This window comes from Periplaneta americana, chromosome 2, assembly GCF_040183065.1.
Source record: "Periplaneta americana isolate PAMFEO1 chromosome 2, P.americana_PAMFEO1_priV1, whole genome shotgun sequence".
Lineage (NCBI taxonomy): Eukaryota > Metazoa > Arthropoda > Insecta > Blattodea > Blattidae > Periplaneta > Periplaneta americana.
The window spans coordinates 132,085,836-132,108,156 of record NC_091118.1 but is presented as its reverse complement, the minus strand read 5'-3'; the positions used below and the strand labels follow the sequence as shown (position 1 = coordinate 132,108,156).

The following is a 22,321-nucleotide window of genomic DNA, read 5'->3' as shown; positions in this document are numbered from 1 at the left end:
TAACTTATATAGGCCTATCATTAGTTGTGTCTAACAATATGTAAGATAAACGTCTGGTTTACATTATTTTGGAATTCAAAGTTTTTTTGCTAAACACATGGTATTTCAAATTTCTGTGTAAACCACGCGCCACAGGTTTTGTTACCTGTGGTGAAGGTACTGTAATCTTCCTTTAGTTTACGTTCATTGTCAAAAAATTAGTAAATTATTTCGGAGTCAATATTCACCAGCCCGTAACGAAGACCCGGTAACAATGAGGATTCTAAGGCAAGAAGAAATTTTGTTTATCTTGAATTATACTAACTTCTGGGGCATAAAAATCCGCCTCCTAGATGAAGTTTCATTATTAAATTAGGGACAATACAGGAGTAGAGAAGTCGGGGGAATTTTCTCTATACCAGCATGGACGAACGACCGTCAAGATGCAATGTTAAAAATGATTTTATTTTGCTCGTAGGATTGCTTCACTCGGCATGCGTCCTCGTTTTACAAACATTCCTACTACCAAAATAACATTTTTAAAACTTGTACTGTAAATAGAAATTTAAAGTGTTATTTGAATATTTTTCTATCTTGTGCAAGCTAACATATTTCGATTACGTAGTTGAAAGAAAGTAAAGAGAAAATTTTAATTATTATATAAATGTTCTTAGAATACAATGGAAAACAAAAATACAAACGAAACACAACTAGAACAAAAACAAATTAACATAAGTAAAAACAAAAGCGTAAGCAAACTTAAAATCAGATCAGAAGCAAGAATACAATCAAAATAAAAAAGCAAAACAAGCTATAACAACAAAACAGAAGAAATGCTTGTAAGTTAGAACAAGAAATTAATTTTTTTTCTTTGCATATGCGACGTATTATGTTGTTTTAATAAAGGGTAGTGTTGATACTGACCTATCGTCCACTGTGTGTCGATGTGAGAAGTCGTTAACTATAAAACAATAGATGAAAGAACTGCAGAAATCTGAATATAAATGTAGGCACATACAGTAATTGGAGGCAATAGATAACTATTGTATAAAGGATGATGACGAAGGCAATTTAATTAATGTGCATTTATTCCAGTGATTTTAAATTCCCGGTAGTTTTAAGATGGAATGTATTGGTACTTTAGGCACATTACTTCAGGGAATAGAATCATTTCTCTTCTGTGGATTAGGTTATCAAAGGAGGTAGGGCCTTCTGATTGTGAATCCTATTGTGGCTAACAAATTCAAGTAACTTGAGTTTCTAAAAGTAATGTAAAGCAAATCTGTTTACGTTTGAATGGTCCATCCACAGTATAGAGTGGTCCATCCATTCAGCCACTCAGTTTACTACCATTTCTCGACGCTTTCATTCCAGTTACATGAAATCAAGTGTATAGAGTCTAAATCCATATTCTAAAAGTGAACAGAGGACAAATATGAACAGATCGCTGAAGTGTCTGACATCCACTTGCGCCCAATAACCTAAACACAGAAACAAACCTGAATTCATAACGTGTAACCACAAACGGTTTGAGTGCAAGAACGTCACAAGTGAATGCCAGGCGAATGTTCGAGCTTAGTCTAATTATGAAGGGTTATTCAAAAGTCACGAAATATTTGAAGCCCTAATTTTATTAAGAAGTTCATAGAAAAATAATAATACTGTTGTACATAAAATAATGGGGTTTAATTTCAAATAAACCTCTGTTTCATTGTTTCACTATTAGTGCTATGCAAATGAAACAAATAAACAATAATTCAAGCTATTCTTGAGCGAGTTGATTTACGTTTATTTTGCAAATTCACAACAGAAAATAATGGTCTTGTCTTTAAAAATGCAAAATGGCTCCATTCAGTGTTACTATGAATGTTTAAGAGATTGTTCCAGAGCACGAAGAAGATTCAGAGCTTTAAATGGATTAAGATATGGACCGTGCAATTTGTCATCATTGTGAAAACATTTGAAGAGATCGGTTCCATGGCAGATAAAAACATTGCGATAGACAAGTTCGCAGAAAACGATGTGGATTGAGGCGCTCAGAATAATTGCGGCAGATCCCAACTGACTCGTATTTTGAGATAGTGTAGGCCTATAACTTACTCCTACCATTTACTTTTCATATGGTGAAGTATCAAATTAATTGGGATATGCCAATTGAAATTAGTCCTTAGTGGGAAAGAAAGCTTTCTCAGTGAATAAATGGCAACTCACAACGGTGTGGACTTTTGTTTGAGTCCAGTACAAGTTCATGGCGTTATAGTCGACACGATGGCGCCCACTAACTCTTTTACAAGACAAAACAAACCTTTTCATATTGTTGCTCTTTCGATTTACTTAGCAAAAATGAAAGTTATGGATTAAATCATACACAGATTTTTCGTATTAGGACATATAGGTAAAGAAAACTCATCATTAACCCATTTCTTTAATGTCCATATATTCCGTTTAAATAAAGAGCAGAAAAACAGAGGAACTACTAATGATAAAGGACCAAGAATTTGCAAGTAAACTTTAAGCACCATATTTAACAAATTCTGAAAAAATGAAGTCTTAATTTTACAAATTCGCAGAGCTTTAAAACTAAAATAAAATGTCATTTTTCTCACAATTAACTTCAATTGGACAAAATTAGGAACATGCATTGTGAGAGGCAAGAGCAAATGAGCTATTCAACAGTGAAGCATATTCTTGTGAATTGGTTATTGGTTTATACAAAACATTCTGTTTTATCAATAAAACTGTACTGTTTTTCTATAAACTTACTTCTTCACAAAATTAGAGGACTTAAAATCTTTCATGACCTTTGAATAAACCAATATTATCAAATAAGTTAAATTTAGTAGGTAAGCCTATACCTTGAAATGGGAAACAAAGTTAATTCTTTTGACTTTCATAAACCGAAAACAAAGAAAAAAAAAGAGCAGAGGAATAAGGTAGCGGCATTTGAAAATCAGTTTCAACCTATCATTGTCTATAGAATACAAGTTTCTGTTCTTGTTTACTGTACTGTTGAAATATTATGCAAAAAAAAAAAAAAAAGTAAATGAGGAGCAATTTTTCAAAACCTGACATGTCACATTTTAGAAAATGCTATAAATATGCCTCTCTGTAATAAATGAATTGGATAAGAATCGACAGCAAAAAATCTTTAATATTTAACCACAGAAAATATTTTGTTCATTTCAGAGATGTAATGAAGGTTTTTGGCATCGGAAGTGTATTTTCTGAAAATGGACATGTGAGCTTTTTGAAAGTTTGCTCCTCAAATACACAAAGAGATGCTACATTTTCCTTGAGAATTTCAACCTCAGAGAGCCCATAGTGCCGACCTCTTGTGAAGATCGGACACGCCAATTAGGCATATGAAGTAAAGCTCTATTCTTTCATGACCCCGATACTAGAATGGGGTGCTGTGGTCAGCATAATGCTCCGACCGTCTGTTTATCTACGGGACAGGTCCGGTACTCAATTTGATAGGAGACTGAGTAGCCGTTCTGGAAGTTCGAGAACGAAAAAAATCCAGCCTTGTATTTTTTTTATTCAGTTATGCAGTTATGATTGGAGGTAATTGCCGGTACGCGGCCTGTAGCTGTAGTTTAAAAAATTACACTACTGTATATTCTCATAAGTATGCTTGTGATGTTGGGGACCGATTACACAAGTTGACTGCAACGTAGTACATAGGCCGGAAACGTGAGCTAGTACGAGGACATTGACTTGGTTCTGCGATCGATTACGCGAATAACAAGGTGCACATAAACAAATCTGGACAGTTTTAAAGGTAAATATACGCTACATAGCATTACAACAATATGTTTTTACGAACCTTTCGTTATGTGCAGAACAATTATCGTAAAAAAATAAAGATAAAGTGTTGATATCATTAGTATTTACCTTATCTTTATCTTATCTTGAGCTTATTGGTTTCTGAACAAATTTTGTGCGTAATTTCACAATATCATTTTCAATTAAACTTAAAACAAAATTAAATTGTTCGGGAGAAAGTCTGAAATATTCCTTAAATTTAGTGGGATCATTTTCAAGATGTCTCAATATCAATGAATTAAAACAGCCCTCTATATATCTATTTCTAAACATGATACTAGTTAATTTTAAGAGCAATACTTCTTTTTCAAAGCAAAACTTATATTGTAACGTTATTAGATTATCATCCATTTATCGGCTGATCAAGCATGGTCAGTTATATAAAACAATTTACTATCCAGCTACGAAGTTTGCCCACAGTCTAGTATATACAGTCACGAAGCTCAATAAGTAGTAAATGTGCATCCATAGATAGTTGCTAACCACTAGGATCGCTAATATCGCTTCATTACAGACAATGCGAAATAGTACCGGCACAGTCTTTTGTTCCTAGTACCCTCACAACTCAAGTTTCGTGACTGTATATACTAGACTGTGGTTTGCCTGTATAGAACCACTCTCTGACGATGAACGCTGGTAATTTCAATCGTCAGAGTTGATCGTTCGGCAAAGATCGTTGTAGACAAACCATCGCTTTGCAGTAATTATGAACTGTCACTGCTTTCTAAATATTTACCATACTAACCAGGAACAATTGCGAATCAGGTGCGACAATATACAGATAAATTGTAAATCAGGTGTGAAGGACTATTTTCGACAATATTACAGTGATAGATGATCGTGATTGGTTGAAACTGAACGAGTTCTTATACCGGGATTGGTCACTGATTGCATGAGCGACATAATCAATGAAATAAATCCGATCCAAAATCTCTTGAATAAGCAACCATTGTTTCCTCTGCTATTTAGATTGAACCTACTACTCGTATATAGTAGGTCAGTGCAATCAACTATGTTCATCAGATGGTTATTCGTATGTTATAAACTTATAAAAATGCTATCTTAAGATAAATTTACAGGCCTATACTTTTTTGTGTTTAATAGGTATGGGTACGTTATTTCAAAGTGCAAAGTGTCTATCTGGTATCATCACGTCCACTATTAGGTTTGTAACTTGTAATAGATACGTCATCGGACATGGATTCTTAATCTCATATTGTTTCTTTTCACTCCTACTTCTGTTCCTAGAAGATTATAATATATTAGTAACAAAAGATTCTCTGAAATTATCGAAAATCATCATAATACGAAAATCAATTCCAGTCCAAAGCTGAACTGATATACATACTATCTGCATTATTCAAACCACAGTTTCAGAACACATTCGTATGCATTGCGACATTAACATCTTGAAGCAATATACATGCTGCAACTTCCTTCGGCATAAAAGCAAAGGTCTACGACATTATCAAAATGGCGTAATAATAAACAAAGTAATAAAACTCATGCACTCACATGAACAAATGTCCCCATTTGTCAGCATGCGGCCTTGCGATGAGGGAAATCCAGCAGTGTACAGTTGGTAAAACTTGTACAAAAAATCTCCCTCGAGCAAAGTGAATAAATGCAGACAGGCAGGTAAATAACAAAACTTGCTAAATAACACAACAAACAAAAGCATGCGGTAGCTGTTGCATGAAAAATAACAGAAAAAATCAAAGCATCAACATTCATTCACAACACAGTAATGTATAACAAATTAATGGTGACATACATTGCCAAAGCAAATTAAAGCATAGAACACTCTATCAAATGCAGTAATAAGGGGGTAGACAGGGGTTTTAACAAACTCCAAACATAATAAATCTCTCTGCTAACAACATAGGGGCCCTATAGAATGCATCGGCTATATTTGCTTTATCTCAGAACTGCACAGTATAAAATGTTAACGTCAAAATAACATTGCGTTAGTTCAGAAATGTCAGAGGCGAGTGATGTTAGTACTTTTTGCTGTAGAGTTTCGTAACTTATATCAAAGGGAACGTAACGGTCGATATTAAAAACAAAACAGAGTCCGTACGTATTTTAAAAGCTATATCAAAATGTAGGACTGTACTCCTGTGTAAATTTGAGTTGTCTACATGGCGTGTATACGATTTAAATGTTAAATTGCTCAAAAATGTAAAAGTGACATGTTTTAACTAAACCTCGCTCATTTTTAAATATTCTGTATGTGCACCGTGCTTTTTTATTCGCAAATACAATGATCAATGGAAAACTGACGTCACTTGCATATGAGAAACTTTAGGTTGTGCCTTTCCCCACTCAAAAGCACATAATATTGTCTTTTCATTCTTGTTACAGACCTAGATCCGTGGAATAAAGCACGCATTTGGCTTCCTAAAATTGAGTAGACATTTTTCCAACTGCGTTGCTAGTTCACTGTTAGACCAGATTTTGATTCGAAGTAAATTCGTTATATTACAAACTGAATCAATATTTTAGCGGTTAAGATTCTAGGATTGACGTCTCTCATACGTTACATTTTAATCATAACCTCGTAAGTCGCATTTTCTCCTCAGTGTTTTACTTATTGGATTGGAATTGTAATATCTAATGTACTAATAAAAGCACTTCATTTATATTTCTAATGACTAAACTTATAAATAGGCTTATAGGATGACATGACTCTACGTAAGTCCATTACTGTCATCGAACATACGAGGTGAATGTACAATGTCTCAAGATTGGTCTACATTTCCACTTTAATAACGCGGCAATTTAAATAAGAACAAAAAATTTAAGTGAACATAAATTTGCAAACCTCTGTCACTTCGGGTATGTTAAAATTACTTATATTTCAATTCAAATAGTATTGGTTCCGGTTTTCCGACACTTCTTCCAGTTTTGAATGACATTCCTTTGTTTAATGGAGGTCTTATTTCCTAAAAACATGCACTTACTCTAAACAATACATAAATTATACACATTTTCACTGTGAAATCGTTGGCTATATTTTGTAAAACTAATATGATAACAGAATAAAATAAAAAAAATCTACTTGTGCTGGATACACAGACTTCTTACAAGTTGTTTCGTAGCTTAGATATGAGACTCATTTAAAAATCAGAATGTTCAAATATATGAGAATAGACTTAATTTTCTCGTAGTAAAACGTGCATAACATGGATATTTATCTGTAAATATGTAAAAAGTAATGGCATCAAAACTGTCCATAGCAAAATTAGGACACTATTCTATTAGGGTATGCTAGTAAGACAGATTTTAATTTATTGGACATAAACTTCGCGCTAAGAGAACATGAGAAATAAATAATGTAGGCAAACTTCTGACACACACCGGTAGATTCTTTGAAATTTCTGGAACAACGATAAAGAGCTAATCCGTTTCTTGTATAAGTATCACTGCAAATAACATTACCTCACATACGCTCGATATAATTTCTTGCCCCCCTCCAAAAAAAAAAAAAAAACTATCGACTAAGGAAATAGCTAAACCGCTTGGCAAAGGGAAGGACCCGATTCCCTGAAAGTGTTCGCGTCGACCGGCAGGTAAACTCCGGGATGGACGCTGAACCGCCCTCTCGCATCACTGCGACGCCATGGCGTTACAACAGCCAACGATTTCACACTCACTATCAACTATTCACTCTAGCGATGAAAATTTCAAAATCCATCATGCGTCGGCATAAACAACAAACATTTTTTCCACATCAATTGCTTTTCTTATGTTTTCATCAAGACATCTTATAGTGGAACTTGTTTAAAATTGAAATAACTTTTCATTAATAGTCTTAGTTAATACAAATACAACAACTTTAACATCTGTATTGAAAATTTTATTAAGTTTGACACTGACAAAGAAAAACTCAAGCACTGAGAAATCAACACGAAAATTAAACTAAATGTTTGGACATTTATAATTCGTGAAAAACCACCACTATAAGATGTTAGAAATCGAGTTCAGTGATCACTTAACAGTAGAGATTGGGCGTGTGTATGTTAACAAACGGTGAATTACAAAAGTCTTAATGAAAATGCCTTAATTTTATTCTGTATGTTTCAGAATGTAATGAAGGTCTCCGAAATTTACCTTTATGAAGGTTCTAATGAAGAATATTTTACACAGCGATTATGCTCTTATGCATCGTATTAATAGGCTATATTTCAGAACTGAAAAAGAGTAGGTTTACTAAATGATAAGCGTGAAGTACTAAATTTGGAAAAGTACTTTCTCTCTGTGTACATATACTGAATTTCAATTTGTTATAATTTTAATGTCGTCTTTCATCATATTACAAGGCAGTGTAAGAATATTAATCGACAGTTTTTTTTTTCAACAGACAAGAAATTCAGTTCAATGATTACAAAATCTTAATAAATATGTTAACAATAAAATGACAATTACATAACAAATCTGACTTTTCTTATGTTTTTATGTAAGTAAAATGAAACAAGTTCTTGTAGACATGGTAAAAAAATCGTGAAAAATGTTTTTCTGCTGAAGTTATGTATAAATTAAATGCATGCAAAATCGACGATCAAGATATTACACTATACTTGTAATTGTCACTGGATATTATCATGTTTGAATAGGTTTCAGAATACTAAATGCAACATTCATTTGTATATCAATTTAAACTCTACTGATGAGCGAGCCATATCCCTCGATTTGGCAAGACTAATTAACTTCCTTACATGCAAGACCAATCTATGCAAGATGCAAAAACTACATTATAGTGGTTTAACGCAAGATCAGATAAATTCAATCGCTAAAAATTAGTATAAATGCTCGTTAAAGTTATGCAGTCTTTTAAACACGCAATAATAATGAAGTCCTTATTAAGGCATTTCATTCAATGAAAGTTTTTTTTAAGTTTGTAATTCATAATAGATGTCACATGTCTGAGTCATAGTTGGCTATCTCACACAGTATTTATAAATACTCGTTCAGTAGCAGTCACTCCCATATTCTGTAATGATTATGAGATGACAAATGCTTTTTTTAACTTTACAAACAATAAATACTGCACTGTAGTTACAACTTTTTGATAGGCTTATTTAAGGTTTCTTAAAACAATAAATCTTCAAAATGTTACAACCGGGCCGTATTCATAGACATTCCTAGCGCGGGCTTCCGATGGATGATCAGCGAACTAACGTTTTTCGTATTCATAAATCAGTGTTAGCGATATATAATATGAATCCCGTACAAGTAACCAGTCGATAGCCGGAGTTAGTTTAGCACGCACGTAGCGCGGGCTAGCGAAATGTCTATGAATACCATCCATGTTTTAAAAAAATCATGACCAAGATACCGATATTGAGCATTTTAATATTATTCTGAACATGGTAACTTTAACACAATCATAGAAGGGCAACTTTATATGATTATGCTTGATATAAGTCTCATTTCTAATTTCAGTTCATTATCTGACCTTATGTTGAGAGATGGACCGACAGGAATATAGTACGCTATCTTATTGAAATCAAGTACAATAACAATAGACTCTACATTTCTGTACGTAAATCGGATTATACAAGTAAACATGACTTATCATCACTTGATTGGATATTAAGGTCTCGAGATTTTACCTTTCTCATTTGATAACGTCAAATTTTTTGTGGGTCATAATATCTCAAGTCCTATCGTTCAGAGGCATCTTTCTTTTACATGATGTCTATCTGTAACACGGTACTCTCAGCTTCATTTCTCTTTCGAATGACGGATTTCGTCGAGTTCAAAGCTATCAACTCCAGATATAAGACAAATAAGTACTAACGTGCAAAAACACATCGCTGAAGTCATCTGTACTCAAGGAAACATGTTATATTCATAACACATATAGGCGGAGTTATGGGGGGAAGGATGGGAGGCACTGCCCCCCCCCCTCAAACTTGTCTGAACTCTTATTTTATAAACGTAAAACATTGAATTCAAAAGATCTTTTTTGCTTTTGTTTATGATTAAGTTTCTGTGCTTAAATTGACGAATTAATGTCTTCATACCATGTGTCTGAACTATATTTATTTTAAATTTTTGAATTTATAAGAATTTCTATACCTCATTTTAGGAATGGAAGCACTGTAATGTTTCTTTTGTAACAGCCTGTATTCATGTGTTAGAAATCTGCAGGTGATCAGGCCACCACTTGGAGAAATATGAATAACATACTGCAGAATAATGCAGAAAAAAGGAAAGTGATCCCGGTATAATGTGTAACCTTAAAGACGAGATTGAATAAAATAATTAGAGTTTACATTTCAGATGATATCTTCAGGAAAGCTTAAAATAAAAAAAAGTTTCTGTTACCACTGTTACGTAGTTTTATTGATGTACAGTGTATGCGATGAGGAATTGATCGTACAGTCTCTTTGTAATTCTTGGCTTATCAGACCTTGTCTACACATATTGTTCTTAGACATGTAATATAAATTATTACACTATTCTGTACGAGAGAGAAAAAGAGAGAATTGTTTTAAATTATGCCCTATTATAATTTGTACTAGATCTACAGTTCAAGCCCTATACAATTCGGTCCTAAACATCGCGGATATGGCTGTAACACTGTAAGAAACATGCCCCCCCCCCCCGAAAATACCTTTATTAAATGATAATATTCCGAAATATTGTACTGTACCACGGTTAAGCTATAACGGAGGAAAGAGATAAATTATGTCCCCCATAACCCCGTTATATGAGGATTCTATGGTTTTTGTTTGCCCCTCCAAGGAAACGATTCTCTCTCCGCCTATGATAATACACTTGCTACTTTCGCGATTGATTTGGACTTCCGCATACCTTTCCGCTCAATCGGCATTGTTGACAGAAATCAGAGAAAAGCAAATTATATAATAGTCTCACATTACAACAATATTGTTGACTTCAGTACGGTAATGTTTTAATATGAACCCATGTCAAAGCTTACTTTGTGGCCTTGGTGTCGCGAATTAAACCTATCAACCCGAGACAGAACGCTGGTGGAAAATCTGAACGGTACGCCTAATGTCGAAGTGTAATCTCCAATCCTATCGGCTATTTCTCTCACGCCGCAGTTCGTCGCCCACTTAACATGATTTTCGAAACAAAGAATCTGGAAAGAGGACTAACCAATTACTAGCTGGGTTTGAACTCACGGACCTCAGATGCAATGATAGGCGTAGTATCCACTCTACCAATGAGAAGGAAGGTGAAAATAGTAACTTGCATCCTTTGTACAGCTACATTTTAACTGCCCGAATACAGTTATGAGAATTACATTAAATAACTTGTAAAAGTTAAACGTACAATTTGTAGAGCCTATTGTATTGTATTAATGAACTATGAAAATTGAGACAAGGAACTATTCAAAATAACAAACATTTTTATTTTTATTTATTATTCACATTTCATTGTGAAGTGTTCTATATTTAAGCATGCAAGTAATTTGATAATGACATAACATGTTTAATTAACAAATAGCACATTTCGTATGTACAACGTATAAAAAACTACTACATAATACAGCGTGTTCAATTGAAAAGGAAAGCCGTGCGAGAGTGTAACTGCGATCCCTTGTCAGTTGAACGGGCTGCAACATAAACATCCCATGAAGCTACAGATGCGGGCCATTAACGTGGCAATCGTCCTACCTTGAGGTGGTGTTTGAATTTGAACGCTTTCTCGCACTCTGGACACTTGAACTTGCGCAGAACAGCGCTCTCGTCGTGGCTGATCATGTGGCGCTGCAAGCGGTACACGTTCGCAAATGTCTTGTTGCACACCTTGCAAGACTGTAAGACATACAAAAAAATCACACTTTGTAACTAAAATTGTTATAAAACAAAATGAAGTAGTTTTCAGAAGCAATGCCCATCAGAATCGAAATTGTGGGGCTGGGTGCAAGAAAGGCATTTTAGAGGATGTGCCCTTTTTGAGTAAAACGCTTTATTGTGTTCTCTGACCTGTTATGCATATGATCACCAAGTTGTAGTTCAATACTGTGATCATAGAGGTCAGGAGTACCCAAAATGTAAAGACGTGCATACGTAACATTATTAGGGTTTGAATTTTCAACATCAATTTTCTCAAAACTTGCATTTGAGAGAAGTGCCTTTCTTGCACCCAACCCTTCAATTGTTACCGATAATAAATAAGCAAAGTGAACAGTTTCAATTCTTTAGGTTATAATTTCATATTAAAGTAAGAAACTGTGCCGTATGAAAATGGGTAACCATTAATATTATACCGACACCAATTAAAGAATCAGAAGTATGGACCATGATAGCACATTAGATAAGGAGGAAAATTCATGGCATGGAGCTTCTACGACCAATAGCTAGCTGGCTAGTCTTCTCGATCATAAACGAATAAAAACATCGTATTGTACATCAACTTACAGAAGAAATTGATGCGGAGAGGGTGAAGTTCTAAACGTTTTGATGTTAATGACAACGATGTTAAAATGTTATGTTTCATTTAACGACGCTCGCAACTGCCGAGGTTATATCAGCGTCGCCGGTGTGTCGGAATTTTGTCCCGCAGGAGTTCTTTTACATGCCAGTAAATCTACTGACATGAGCCCATCGCATTTAAGGACACTTAAATGTCATCGGCCTCGCCCGGGATCGAACCCGCAACCTCAGGCATAGAAGGTCAGTGCTATGCCAACTGCGCCAACCAGGCCGACCATCGACGTTTGTCATTCAATAATGATTATGATGACAATAATGAAAATGGTAACAACAACGTCGTTTGAAAATAAAGTTTAAATCTGAGGATAAATGAACACACAGTGAAAGCTACAATCAAAGAATAGGCTTACCCTTAATATTTTACGAAGAAATGACTATTCCCGTACCTTTCTATGAATCAAAGAACTATACTTTAAAAAATGCACGCAAAACCAAAATGAAGGAACTGAAATGAGATTATTTTATAGAAGTAGTAGTAGTAGTAGTAGTAGTAGTAGTAGTAGTAGTAGTAGTAGTAGTAGTAGTAGTAGTAGTAGTAGTAGTAGTAATAATAATAATAATAATAATAATAATAATAATAATAATATCGAGCGAGGTGGCTCAGATGATAGCGTTTGAGACTCGCATTCGGGAGATCCCGGGTTTTTCATGGTTTCCCTCAGTCACTAATATCATAAACATTAATCAAATCTATAATCAGTTACATAAACATAAGCCATCTACAACACACAATAGAAACAGGAATTCCTTGTAAGAACTGAACAATAATAAAGACGGCTTACTTGTGTAACCACATATCATAAACACGCGATATGATCACAGATGTTAAAGCGTGTATATAAACTTACGAAAATAATAATAATAATAATAATAATAATAATAATAATAATAATAATAATAATGATGATGATGATGATGATGATGATGATGAAAAGAAACAAGTTTAAATTTAAGGACAAGGGAACACACTTTGAAAGCCAGAAACAAAGTAAGGTCCACAATATTTTATGAAGGAATTACCATTCCCATACTTTTCTATGGATCAGAAAACTATACTTTAAAAAATACACACCAAACAAGATGAAGCACCCAGGATGATATACTTCTGTAACGGAGACTGGAGCCACACAAGGTATTTTATATCTTGGTCATTTCATAGAAATCTCAATTGAAACAAATTTCTCGAAAGACGTATATAGGCTAATTTACGTTCAACATTTGCCATTAATGATTTCTCTTCATTACAACACAATTTGAAAGTGCTACAAAAAATCCTAATTCATCCAACAATATAGGCCTATAAAATACTTTGTTTTTCCTTTAAATAAATTAACGTTACCAGTTATGCATCTTGCAATCTCGTACTTAACAATGGCGATAATGTAGGCCTACCTCAAAATAATATAAACATGTTAAAAAAATCATAAAAGTATAAAATGTATTTGAAATAACTAAAAATCCGTTCAGAAGATATAGGTCTAGATATAAATTTGAAAGAAGATGCCATAAAGGAAGGTGACCTTGATTCGACAGTTCGAAATGCATAGATAAAAATAGTGCGCTGATGAACAGAACTCCAACACCGACACTACGTCCGCATGTGTATACAGCTTGAACGATTTCATGCATTTCCGTGAGAGCCTATAAGATTGATAACGTTCAAACATTTCACAAACTGTATCGCTCTGATAAGAAAACATTTACATTTGGTAATTATAACGTATATTTGTACACAACTCAAGTTTATTTTGTATTAATGGATGGGTTACATAAATAAATTCACCTTCGACTTGAGAGCATCTGTTAAAACTGACCTCGTCCTTCTCATTCAATATCAGTACATACCGACCTAAGCTTATCAGATAGTTTATCTCTACAGATCGTCATTGGCAATAAATTGTAAATTTAAAGGTCAATACTTGGCATCACTTGCATATGAAGAGTCCACTGCAAGAATGATGGATGTCATATGGAACACATTTCTCAGGAGAAGCAATTGAAAGTTTGAAATGCTTAGCGCTCAAAGCTTAACTGTGATTTTCCGATCATTACTGGACAATGACATCAGTGTTAATGGCATATAACTCTCTATGTACATTCTGTATAATTCCATCATAATTACAAATAAATAATAATTTAATAAAAAATTTCAATAAAATAATTAAATATTAATAAATCAAAATCTAAACAAATAAAATTTTAACAAACTTAAAATGATAGTTATTATAAAACCAAGTCTTAAGCTATGCTTTGACAGTCTTGGTTCATTTTCGACAAAAAAGTAACATCCATCATTCTTGCAGTGAACTCTTCATATATAGTACATATATTCCCGCCGAAATACTAATCACTAGTATTCGAGTGGCCATGTTGAATGAAAACAACTGTAGTATGAAATTTTACAACTAAGGAACAGTTTTTAACCTACAAAGATGGCTACAAGAAACAAAATCATAACGTCTTAATTTAGATATGTATCATACATTTTAATGTGTCTGACCTCAACATGAGAATGCTATCCTTTATTTATAGCGAGTACAGAATATTGACGTTGGGAATGTGTCATACGCCAACTGCGAAATAACAAGAGAAACATGTTCTACATAATCTAATGACATTAAACCTTGGTACACAAAACAAGAGTTTAATTAGAGATAAAAACGTCAGTGCAAGACGCACATAAGTCGCTATCAGGTTACAGTCTCCTACATCCTGCTCCCCCAGTTCTGGAAACTAGGTCCTCCCACCCTTTGTAACTTGAACACTTGTTGCATGGTTCTTATGTTATTTTTCCTCGTTAAATAATCTGTTAACCTTTTTTGTTTAGTGGTAGCCACTATTTCCTGTGCGTGTGAAGTCATTGCCAACCATCATGTGTTTCTGTTACATCAAAACATCACATGCGCAATACCTCATCGTTTCCTCCTATGTTCCTAGGCCAACATAGCTGATAACAAGCGGTTACTCCCAATACAAAGTACAGATTCGTAGGCTACCTCATGTAGCGGTGAAGTCTGTGTTAGGAGTATGACTTTATGTATGCAAACGTCAAATATTTGTCGGGCAGGCATCCTCATCAAAGACAGTGATTCCCAAACTTTTCGTTCTTGTCCCAAAAGATGGTTTCTAACGCTCCATGTTTTCTAAACATACAGAATAAACGCTATTACAGAACGTAAGTTAAATACAAGTTACTCACTCTTGACCTTTTTACAAATATTCAGCAAACCTTTGTCCAGTTGTCAGGCCTATCTTGACATAATTGATCTAGTAACTGTGACTAATGTAAGATTGCAACATAAAATCACGTGGTTCTTGTAATCTACATTCTTGAAGATGTAACCAAAATTTAGAAGACTTTTCATTTCTACCTTAATTTTGCTTTCAGCCAAGTGATAAGCCAGATGCATCTCCCCCCTATTCATTGGTAATAAACTAAACCAGCATGTGAAAGTAATATTCTTGGGCAAAGAAGTACGTAACCTTCTTTAAAATATAGTGCATCGATCGAAGATGTGCATGCATTTCATTGTGCAGGTAAATGGATTTTCTGTGGTAAATTTCCGCATCCATATTTTTGTATATCTCTATAACAAAACGCACACTTTCACTTGTATTTTCTCTTTCAAAAACTCACATTAGAGAAGTGGTATTTTTGTTTAACACTGGCAGCCGAAAAATACGCAATCATTCTTACAAAAAAAAAAAAAAAAAAAACCGGGGACAGAACAACTAGAGACTTCAGTGATGTCAGTATACAGAAGAGCTCACACACAGCAGAATTGTTCATTGCACTACAAACTGAAAACGTTGACCACTTACTTTCACTGATCCAGCTGCGTTCTCACAATACAATAACTTCCTTTCGGAAAATGTTTTGCAGAGGAATGGTACCGTGCCTGCTAGTGCGGGAGGAGGGTGTCGTCGGAATGCTTAAAAGTAACGGTCTACAAGCGTCTAGATGTTCTGTCCCCGGTGTACTCTTTCTGGGGGTGCTAGAGTGTTTTATATATAAAAAAGAAATATGTATCTTTGTTCAGGCAATAAAGTATTAATAATAATAATAATAATAATAATAATAATAATAATAATTATTATTATTATTATTATTATTAGTAGTAGTAGTAGTAGTAGTAGTAGTGGTGGTGGTGGTGGTGGAGGTTAGGTAAATTTACATTTTTATTTCCATTTCTGTAATGAAGGAGTATCGTTATTACGCCGTTTTTACTTTACAAAATAATATTCTTCAGCTAACAGACTTCGAAGTTCTAGTAGAAAAATCTCAGAATAACAAACTGCTGTTGCAGATAATAAGGTAAACTCATTCGAACAATGTACTCGTGTGTACACAGTACAGCCTACTCTTGAGGTGGCTGAGTGATCAAACCTTCAGCCTGCTACGCAGGCGATCCGAATTCGATTCGTGGTCAGGCCTTACTCAGCAATTCATTTTTCTCTTCCAGATCAGTTTCAGCACCATTCTTTTCTTCATCCACTCTTTCCAACATAGCTTCATTTCTTAGTTGGCTTTGCGAAATCGGATTTCGTTACCTATCGTAGCTTCCCAAATTCATCATGATCCTGGGTGGGCATCGGTCCCTTTATACAGAGGCCGAAATTTCATGAAGAATCGAAACAGCGCACATTCCATAACGCGAGTTCTAGGCATAATGCCCTTAGACCACGGTGTTACAACGCGAAACAACAAGACTGTCTACTGCTCCACCTAAATGTTCATTTCAAACCTATTCTTTTTAATCAATTTTCAGGTTTTTAAGCATTTATCGATTCTTGTACATTTTGGCATTATTGTACTCTTAAGATATTTCCCTGATTTCGAGGATGTATTTTGATATTTTCTTCTTTTTATTTTTTATTTCACAAATTTATTGGTTATTTAATGATGGTAAGCCTACATTAACTTCGTGGTTTACAGATAGATATAAAGGTACAGGTAGAGATAGAGGTAGGCCTACTTGTGGGGCGGGACATGGAATATCCCCAAGCCCTTCAGTTCAAGTATACTTTTTATGCATTCATTGATAGAATGAGCTACGTGCCTATTGTGTTGCACGGCTAAGCAGGCTCCAACTGTGATACCAGGCATTTCTCTCCTATTATCAAATCCAGTGGTCTGTCATACTTCACAGATCTAATTAAGTAATCATGTTTCCACCAGAGAAGAAGGACCTGGGGTGGGAGCTCTGATAACTCCTATCCCGATCTATGAGTCGTATAGAATTCATTACCGTGCCATCAATCTTTGGACAAACAGCGATGAATATCCACCATGACGGAGATCGATTCGGCGTCAAACAAACCCAAGTCGTGCCCTGTTTTTCGAGACTAAAAACATAGTCAAAGGGGATTTTTCGAGAGCGTTTGGAGAATGACCAGGGAAAACTATAGAAGCGCGAGTAAAACCCTCACTATCTTGGTTCTGTTCACAACAAATACAACTCCGCTATCGCCGAAATTTGACCTCTGGTTCGCAGTCGTCGTAAACCAGCGCTGTGCCAACTGAGCTACCAATGCGGCGAACTGCGTGGTTTAACGTCGGTGCAACCAGTAATAGCGAGACGACATTTTGGAAGATGGGTCTCGAGATTCGCAGTAAAAACGCAACCAGGTGATCAATCTAAGCAAGGGTCGATAGCACGCTAGAGAGCAACCTTTCAGGAGTTATGCCGGTGGCATTACAAATGTTCCAAGATAAACGTTTAGCTATTTAAATGCTTGAACAGCTGCCGCGGTGAATTAGTTCCCTAGCGACAAGCTTTGTGTTGGCTATATATATATTTTTTTTTTTTCCACACATCAACACTTGTAATGTCAAGCGGTGTTGTCACGTTTTCGTCGTAAAGATTATCCCTAGTTAAAATTACCGATACCGCTATATCAACAGATTTATTTCTACCATCACCATCATACACCATCTACAGTGAGTATATTTCAACCTAAAATATAACTTTTAATTACAATTACTAACCTTTTAGTTAACATCAATCAACTCGAGATATGACAACGTTGTCTTATACTCCACGTGGAGTTGGTATGCATATTATGTAATTTGAAAGTGCTAAGGTATCATCGGTAGACATGTGTTAGCCCTTCTTGTGACAAACGTATCTGAGAAGGCCTAATGAATTTTTAACTCTTATCTCTTCAAACGAAAGCGTCCGCTTTGTCGGCGGCTGGGTATTAATTCACCAAAGCTGCTATACGAGTACATGCATTTGCAAGGTAGTATTGGGTTGAGGGCTAGGAGAGAGAACAAATTATTTTTCAGTTTACATGTAAACTTTTATCTTGGATGGAGTTGTATACTGCTGAGTAAGATATTCAATCCTCTTTTCGTTTTCTACAAGTGCGATAATCTTCAGCGTATACCGACGCAAATTTTATTTTGCAGTTACCTTATAAAATTGCACATGCATTTGTATACATATTTCATTATTTGTTTTGCTTACATATTTAGATTCCACGAGTAACGCAAGAAGCAACGAAACGGTTTTCTCTCGAAATGAAATAAAATAAACAATAAGGCATGCAAGTCCATGCTGAGAAGAGACATTAATCTCAGCTTCTTTCGCCTAGAAAATAATTCAAGATTGCATGACTTACAGCCCCACATGCTACCAATGTGTCACAGCGGTGGGCTGAAAGAAAAATGAGCCATATTTATGTTTCGGTATGTAACATTGGACGTGATCTTGATATCCAAGGTTGTGTCAATCAAGGAACCACACAAGGACTTCACTGACTGTGGACCATAGCTCGTTTACAACTTCAATGAAAGAGTCGAAAGAACTGGCCTAAGAATGTGAGAAAAAAAGTAGACTAATAAATCAGGAGATTCTATCTCTCTCTTATAAGGCGTACACTTTCTAAAGGCGCAAGGTTGATGTTTGGAGGAAGTGGTTTACCACGGTGATCTGAGGCCTCATACCCGGAATGCATGCATCATCGTTGCGATATCGTATCAGTACTTGACGCAACCTCAAAATGGAGGCTGAAATACGTGGTTTCAGTTCATTTCACAAGCACTCCACATTATCATGTATTAATACAGAGCCTACTCTAAGTTTACAAATTTAAAAAAAGAAAAGCGGTAAGATATAGTCAAGAATAAACTATCCATGCAGTATAAGAAGTGAATCCAAGAAGATCCTTAAACGCTGCAAACGAGTGGTACTATTAGGGAATGAGAAGAAGAAGAAGAAAAGAAGGAGAAGAAGAAGAGGAAGAAGATGTAAACTACTATAGGGATAATACATTCTAAACATCCGATGTTCGAATATTTTCATTCTTTCCACAAAAAATCAATTACAGAGGCCACGCCGTTCCTCTTTAGATCCCTATCCGCTCGCTTTTTCATTTACCAGCATATTAATCCGTGAATAATCTCAGCAGGTCATAGATGAATAATAATAATAATAATAATAATAATAATAATAATAATAATAATAATAATAATCTGAAGGAGAAATGAGTGCTGCTTTTTGGTGTCATTTATGGGATTCAAATCTATGTTCAACAGTTGACTGAACAACAATAATAATAATAATAATAATAATAATAATAATAATAATAATAATAATAATAATAATAATATTGGATAAATACAGAGCTACTTGAACAGAAGTTTAAAACTGTACAGATACGGAAATAATATTTGGAGCTTCCTTATTGTGTTGAGTTTCGCCCTAGATCATATATGTAACAGATAACTCCTCGCTACGTTAAAATCGGCAGCACTTTGAAGAGAACAACCGCCAGGATCGCCACCCGTCCGCCGTAAACGAACACGAGATGGCAGCACAGTCGCTAATGCAATTCAAATGGGAATTATGACGTGACTCCTTATGTAACAACTAGATGGCAGCGTAGTAAACCTGACAAAAGTTGTTAACCTCAAAGCCTATAAGCCCGACATATCTGTTACCTATATGATCTAGGGTTTCGCTTACAATACACTGCGCATGTGCAGTAAACATGAATACCTGTATATATGCTACTTGTGGAAGTCCTGCGAAATTGTTGCCTACTTACAGGTGGATTCCCATCAAGAACCGCTCCAAATTTTAGTTTCGTATCTGTATAGATGTTATGTAATTTGTCCGCGAGGTGGGCAGATGGTGGCGGGCGGACGGGAGGGTGGAGCTTACAGCCTGATCAGCGCATGCGAACTGAGCGTGTCTAAGCGGACGCGAGCAGTATCGGGGAGAGAGGAGTGTGTAGAAAGGGGAAGGCTCCCGTCACGTGATCTGAAGGTAGGATTGACTGACCAGAAATTGGTTTCTGCGTAGCGGACAAATTACATGATAACATCTCTATACAAGTCTATAATAGAAAATATTCAGCATATACACCAGGCCGAAAAGCAATGGCTCAACCTAATAACATTACAAATTGATGCACGATTAGACAAAAGTATGCACCATTCAATTATAAATTATATGTACGTAGGCTTATTTAGACTCGTCAGACTTACGTTGGAGTCTCCGAAATGGAAAGCAGACATCTTAACCGTTATACAAAGGAAGCGCCTCTCATAAAGCTTGTTTCTTTATTGTGAAGCAGAATATTGTGGTCTCTCCCTTGTTAGAGATAAACATACTCGTATCCTATTTCGATTCACCTTGGTGCCACAAGTTACCTTGACGTTTAGCCTGAAAGCTATGCAACTTGTACAACGCATCCTGTTGCCCTATCACAGACCTTGTAGTTTAGTGTTTCGGTCCATATCCAATGTCAGAGAGTCATTGGTGCAACGTTTTCATTTCCCGAGATAAGCGATAGGAACGGGATACGCCACCTACGCCCATATCACGCCTGGACCTGCAGGAAGCACGGAATTCTGTGGGAGACCGACGGCATTCCTATTGCATTCTTTTCAATAATATGATAAATAATGTATGTATTAAGAGCTCAGGAATGAATGATTATCGAAGTTATTTGCTTAGGAATAAAGGCTACAAACACATACGAGTTGACTAACATCCTTATTGTTATGAATCCCGTTTGTCAGCAGAAGTGAGAGTCCTAATATTCTACTACCCTGTGAGCCTCCATGGACTGTAACCGGATATTTACCTCTTCGTGATGTTATCGACACTAAACAGCATCAAGTTTCGTATGTACGAATGTATGCAATACACGTATACACTCAGCAAGTTCTTTATATATATATATATATATATATATATATATATATATATATATATATATATATATCTGTGTGTGTGTGTGTGTGTGTAAAACAGTCACCACCACCCCAATATTATATTTTTACTTATCCCCCATTTAGTCCAGGACACACTGCAGTCCATTATCACATAATGAGTTAGCCTTCTTATTGTGTACTTCGCTTCGTGTTTTAACCTTCAGAGGCATTTGCAGTCTTAAGAGAGGTCAAGGGGCGAAGGGACCAAGACAAGAAGCGCCAAGACAAGAAGCGGAGGGACCAAGACTAAGACGAGAAGAAAGGAGGGACCAAGACGAGAAGAAAGGACGAGAAGAAAGGAGGGACCAAGACGAGAAGAAAGGAGGGGCCAAGACGAGAAGAAAAGAGGGGCCAAGACGAGAAGAAAAGAGGGGCCAAGACGAGAAAAGTTCAGAGACCTAATAATAATAATAATAATAATAATAATAATAATAATAATAATAATAATAATAATAATATGGCGCACCACGACATTCGCAGTAGCGGATTGAGATGAAGTTTTCCTCAGCTGCAGCCAACCAGCAAAAATTATATACTACTTGCTGAGATAAGCCAAATGTATAATTATTATAATTATTGTTAAATAATCATAATTTAATCGTAAATCTCCATTTAAATCCCTTTAAACCAGGGCACTTTTCACAACGGACCAACTGCTATTTAATGCTGCAAGCAACGCCATCTGTTAGCATTATTGTTATTGGTGAGCAATGAAAAGGTGTAACTAACAATAGGAGCAAGGTCTGTAACCATTGAACATCTGCCGCAAGTTTTTGTTCACAAGTACCTCACAGATCGATCGGGTACAGAACCCAGG

At 35.5% G+C, this 22,321-nt stretch overlaps 1 protein-coding gene across 1 annotated transcript in view; it reads right to left on the bottom strand.

Annotated features, from left to right (window-relative positions):
• zfh1 (Zn finger homeodomain 1) overlaps window positions 1-22,321 on the bottom strand; it is a 105,533-nt gene that overhangs the window by 17,450 nt on the left and 65,762 nt on the right. Inside the window, exon 3 of the mRNA XM_069818443.1 lies at window positions 11,457-11,597. Within this exon, the coding sequence (XP_069674544.1) occupies window positions 11,457-11,597 (141 nt within the window). The remainder of the gene's footprint in view (window positions 1-11,456; window positions 11,598-22,321) is intronic.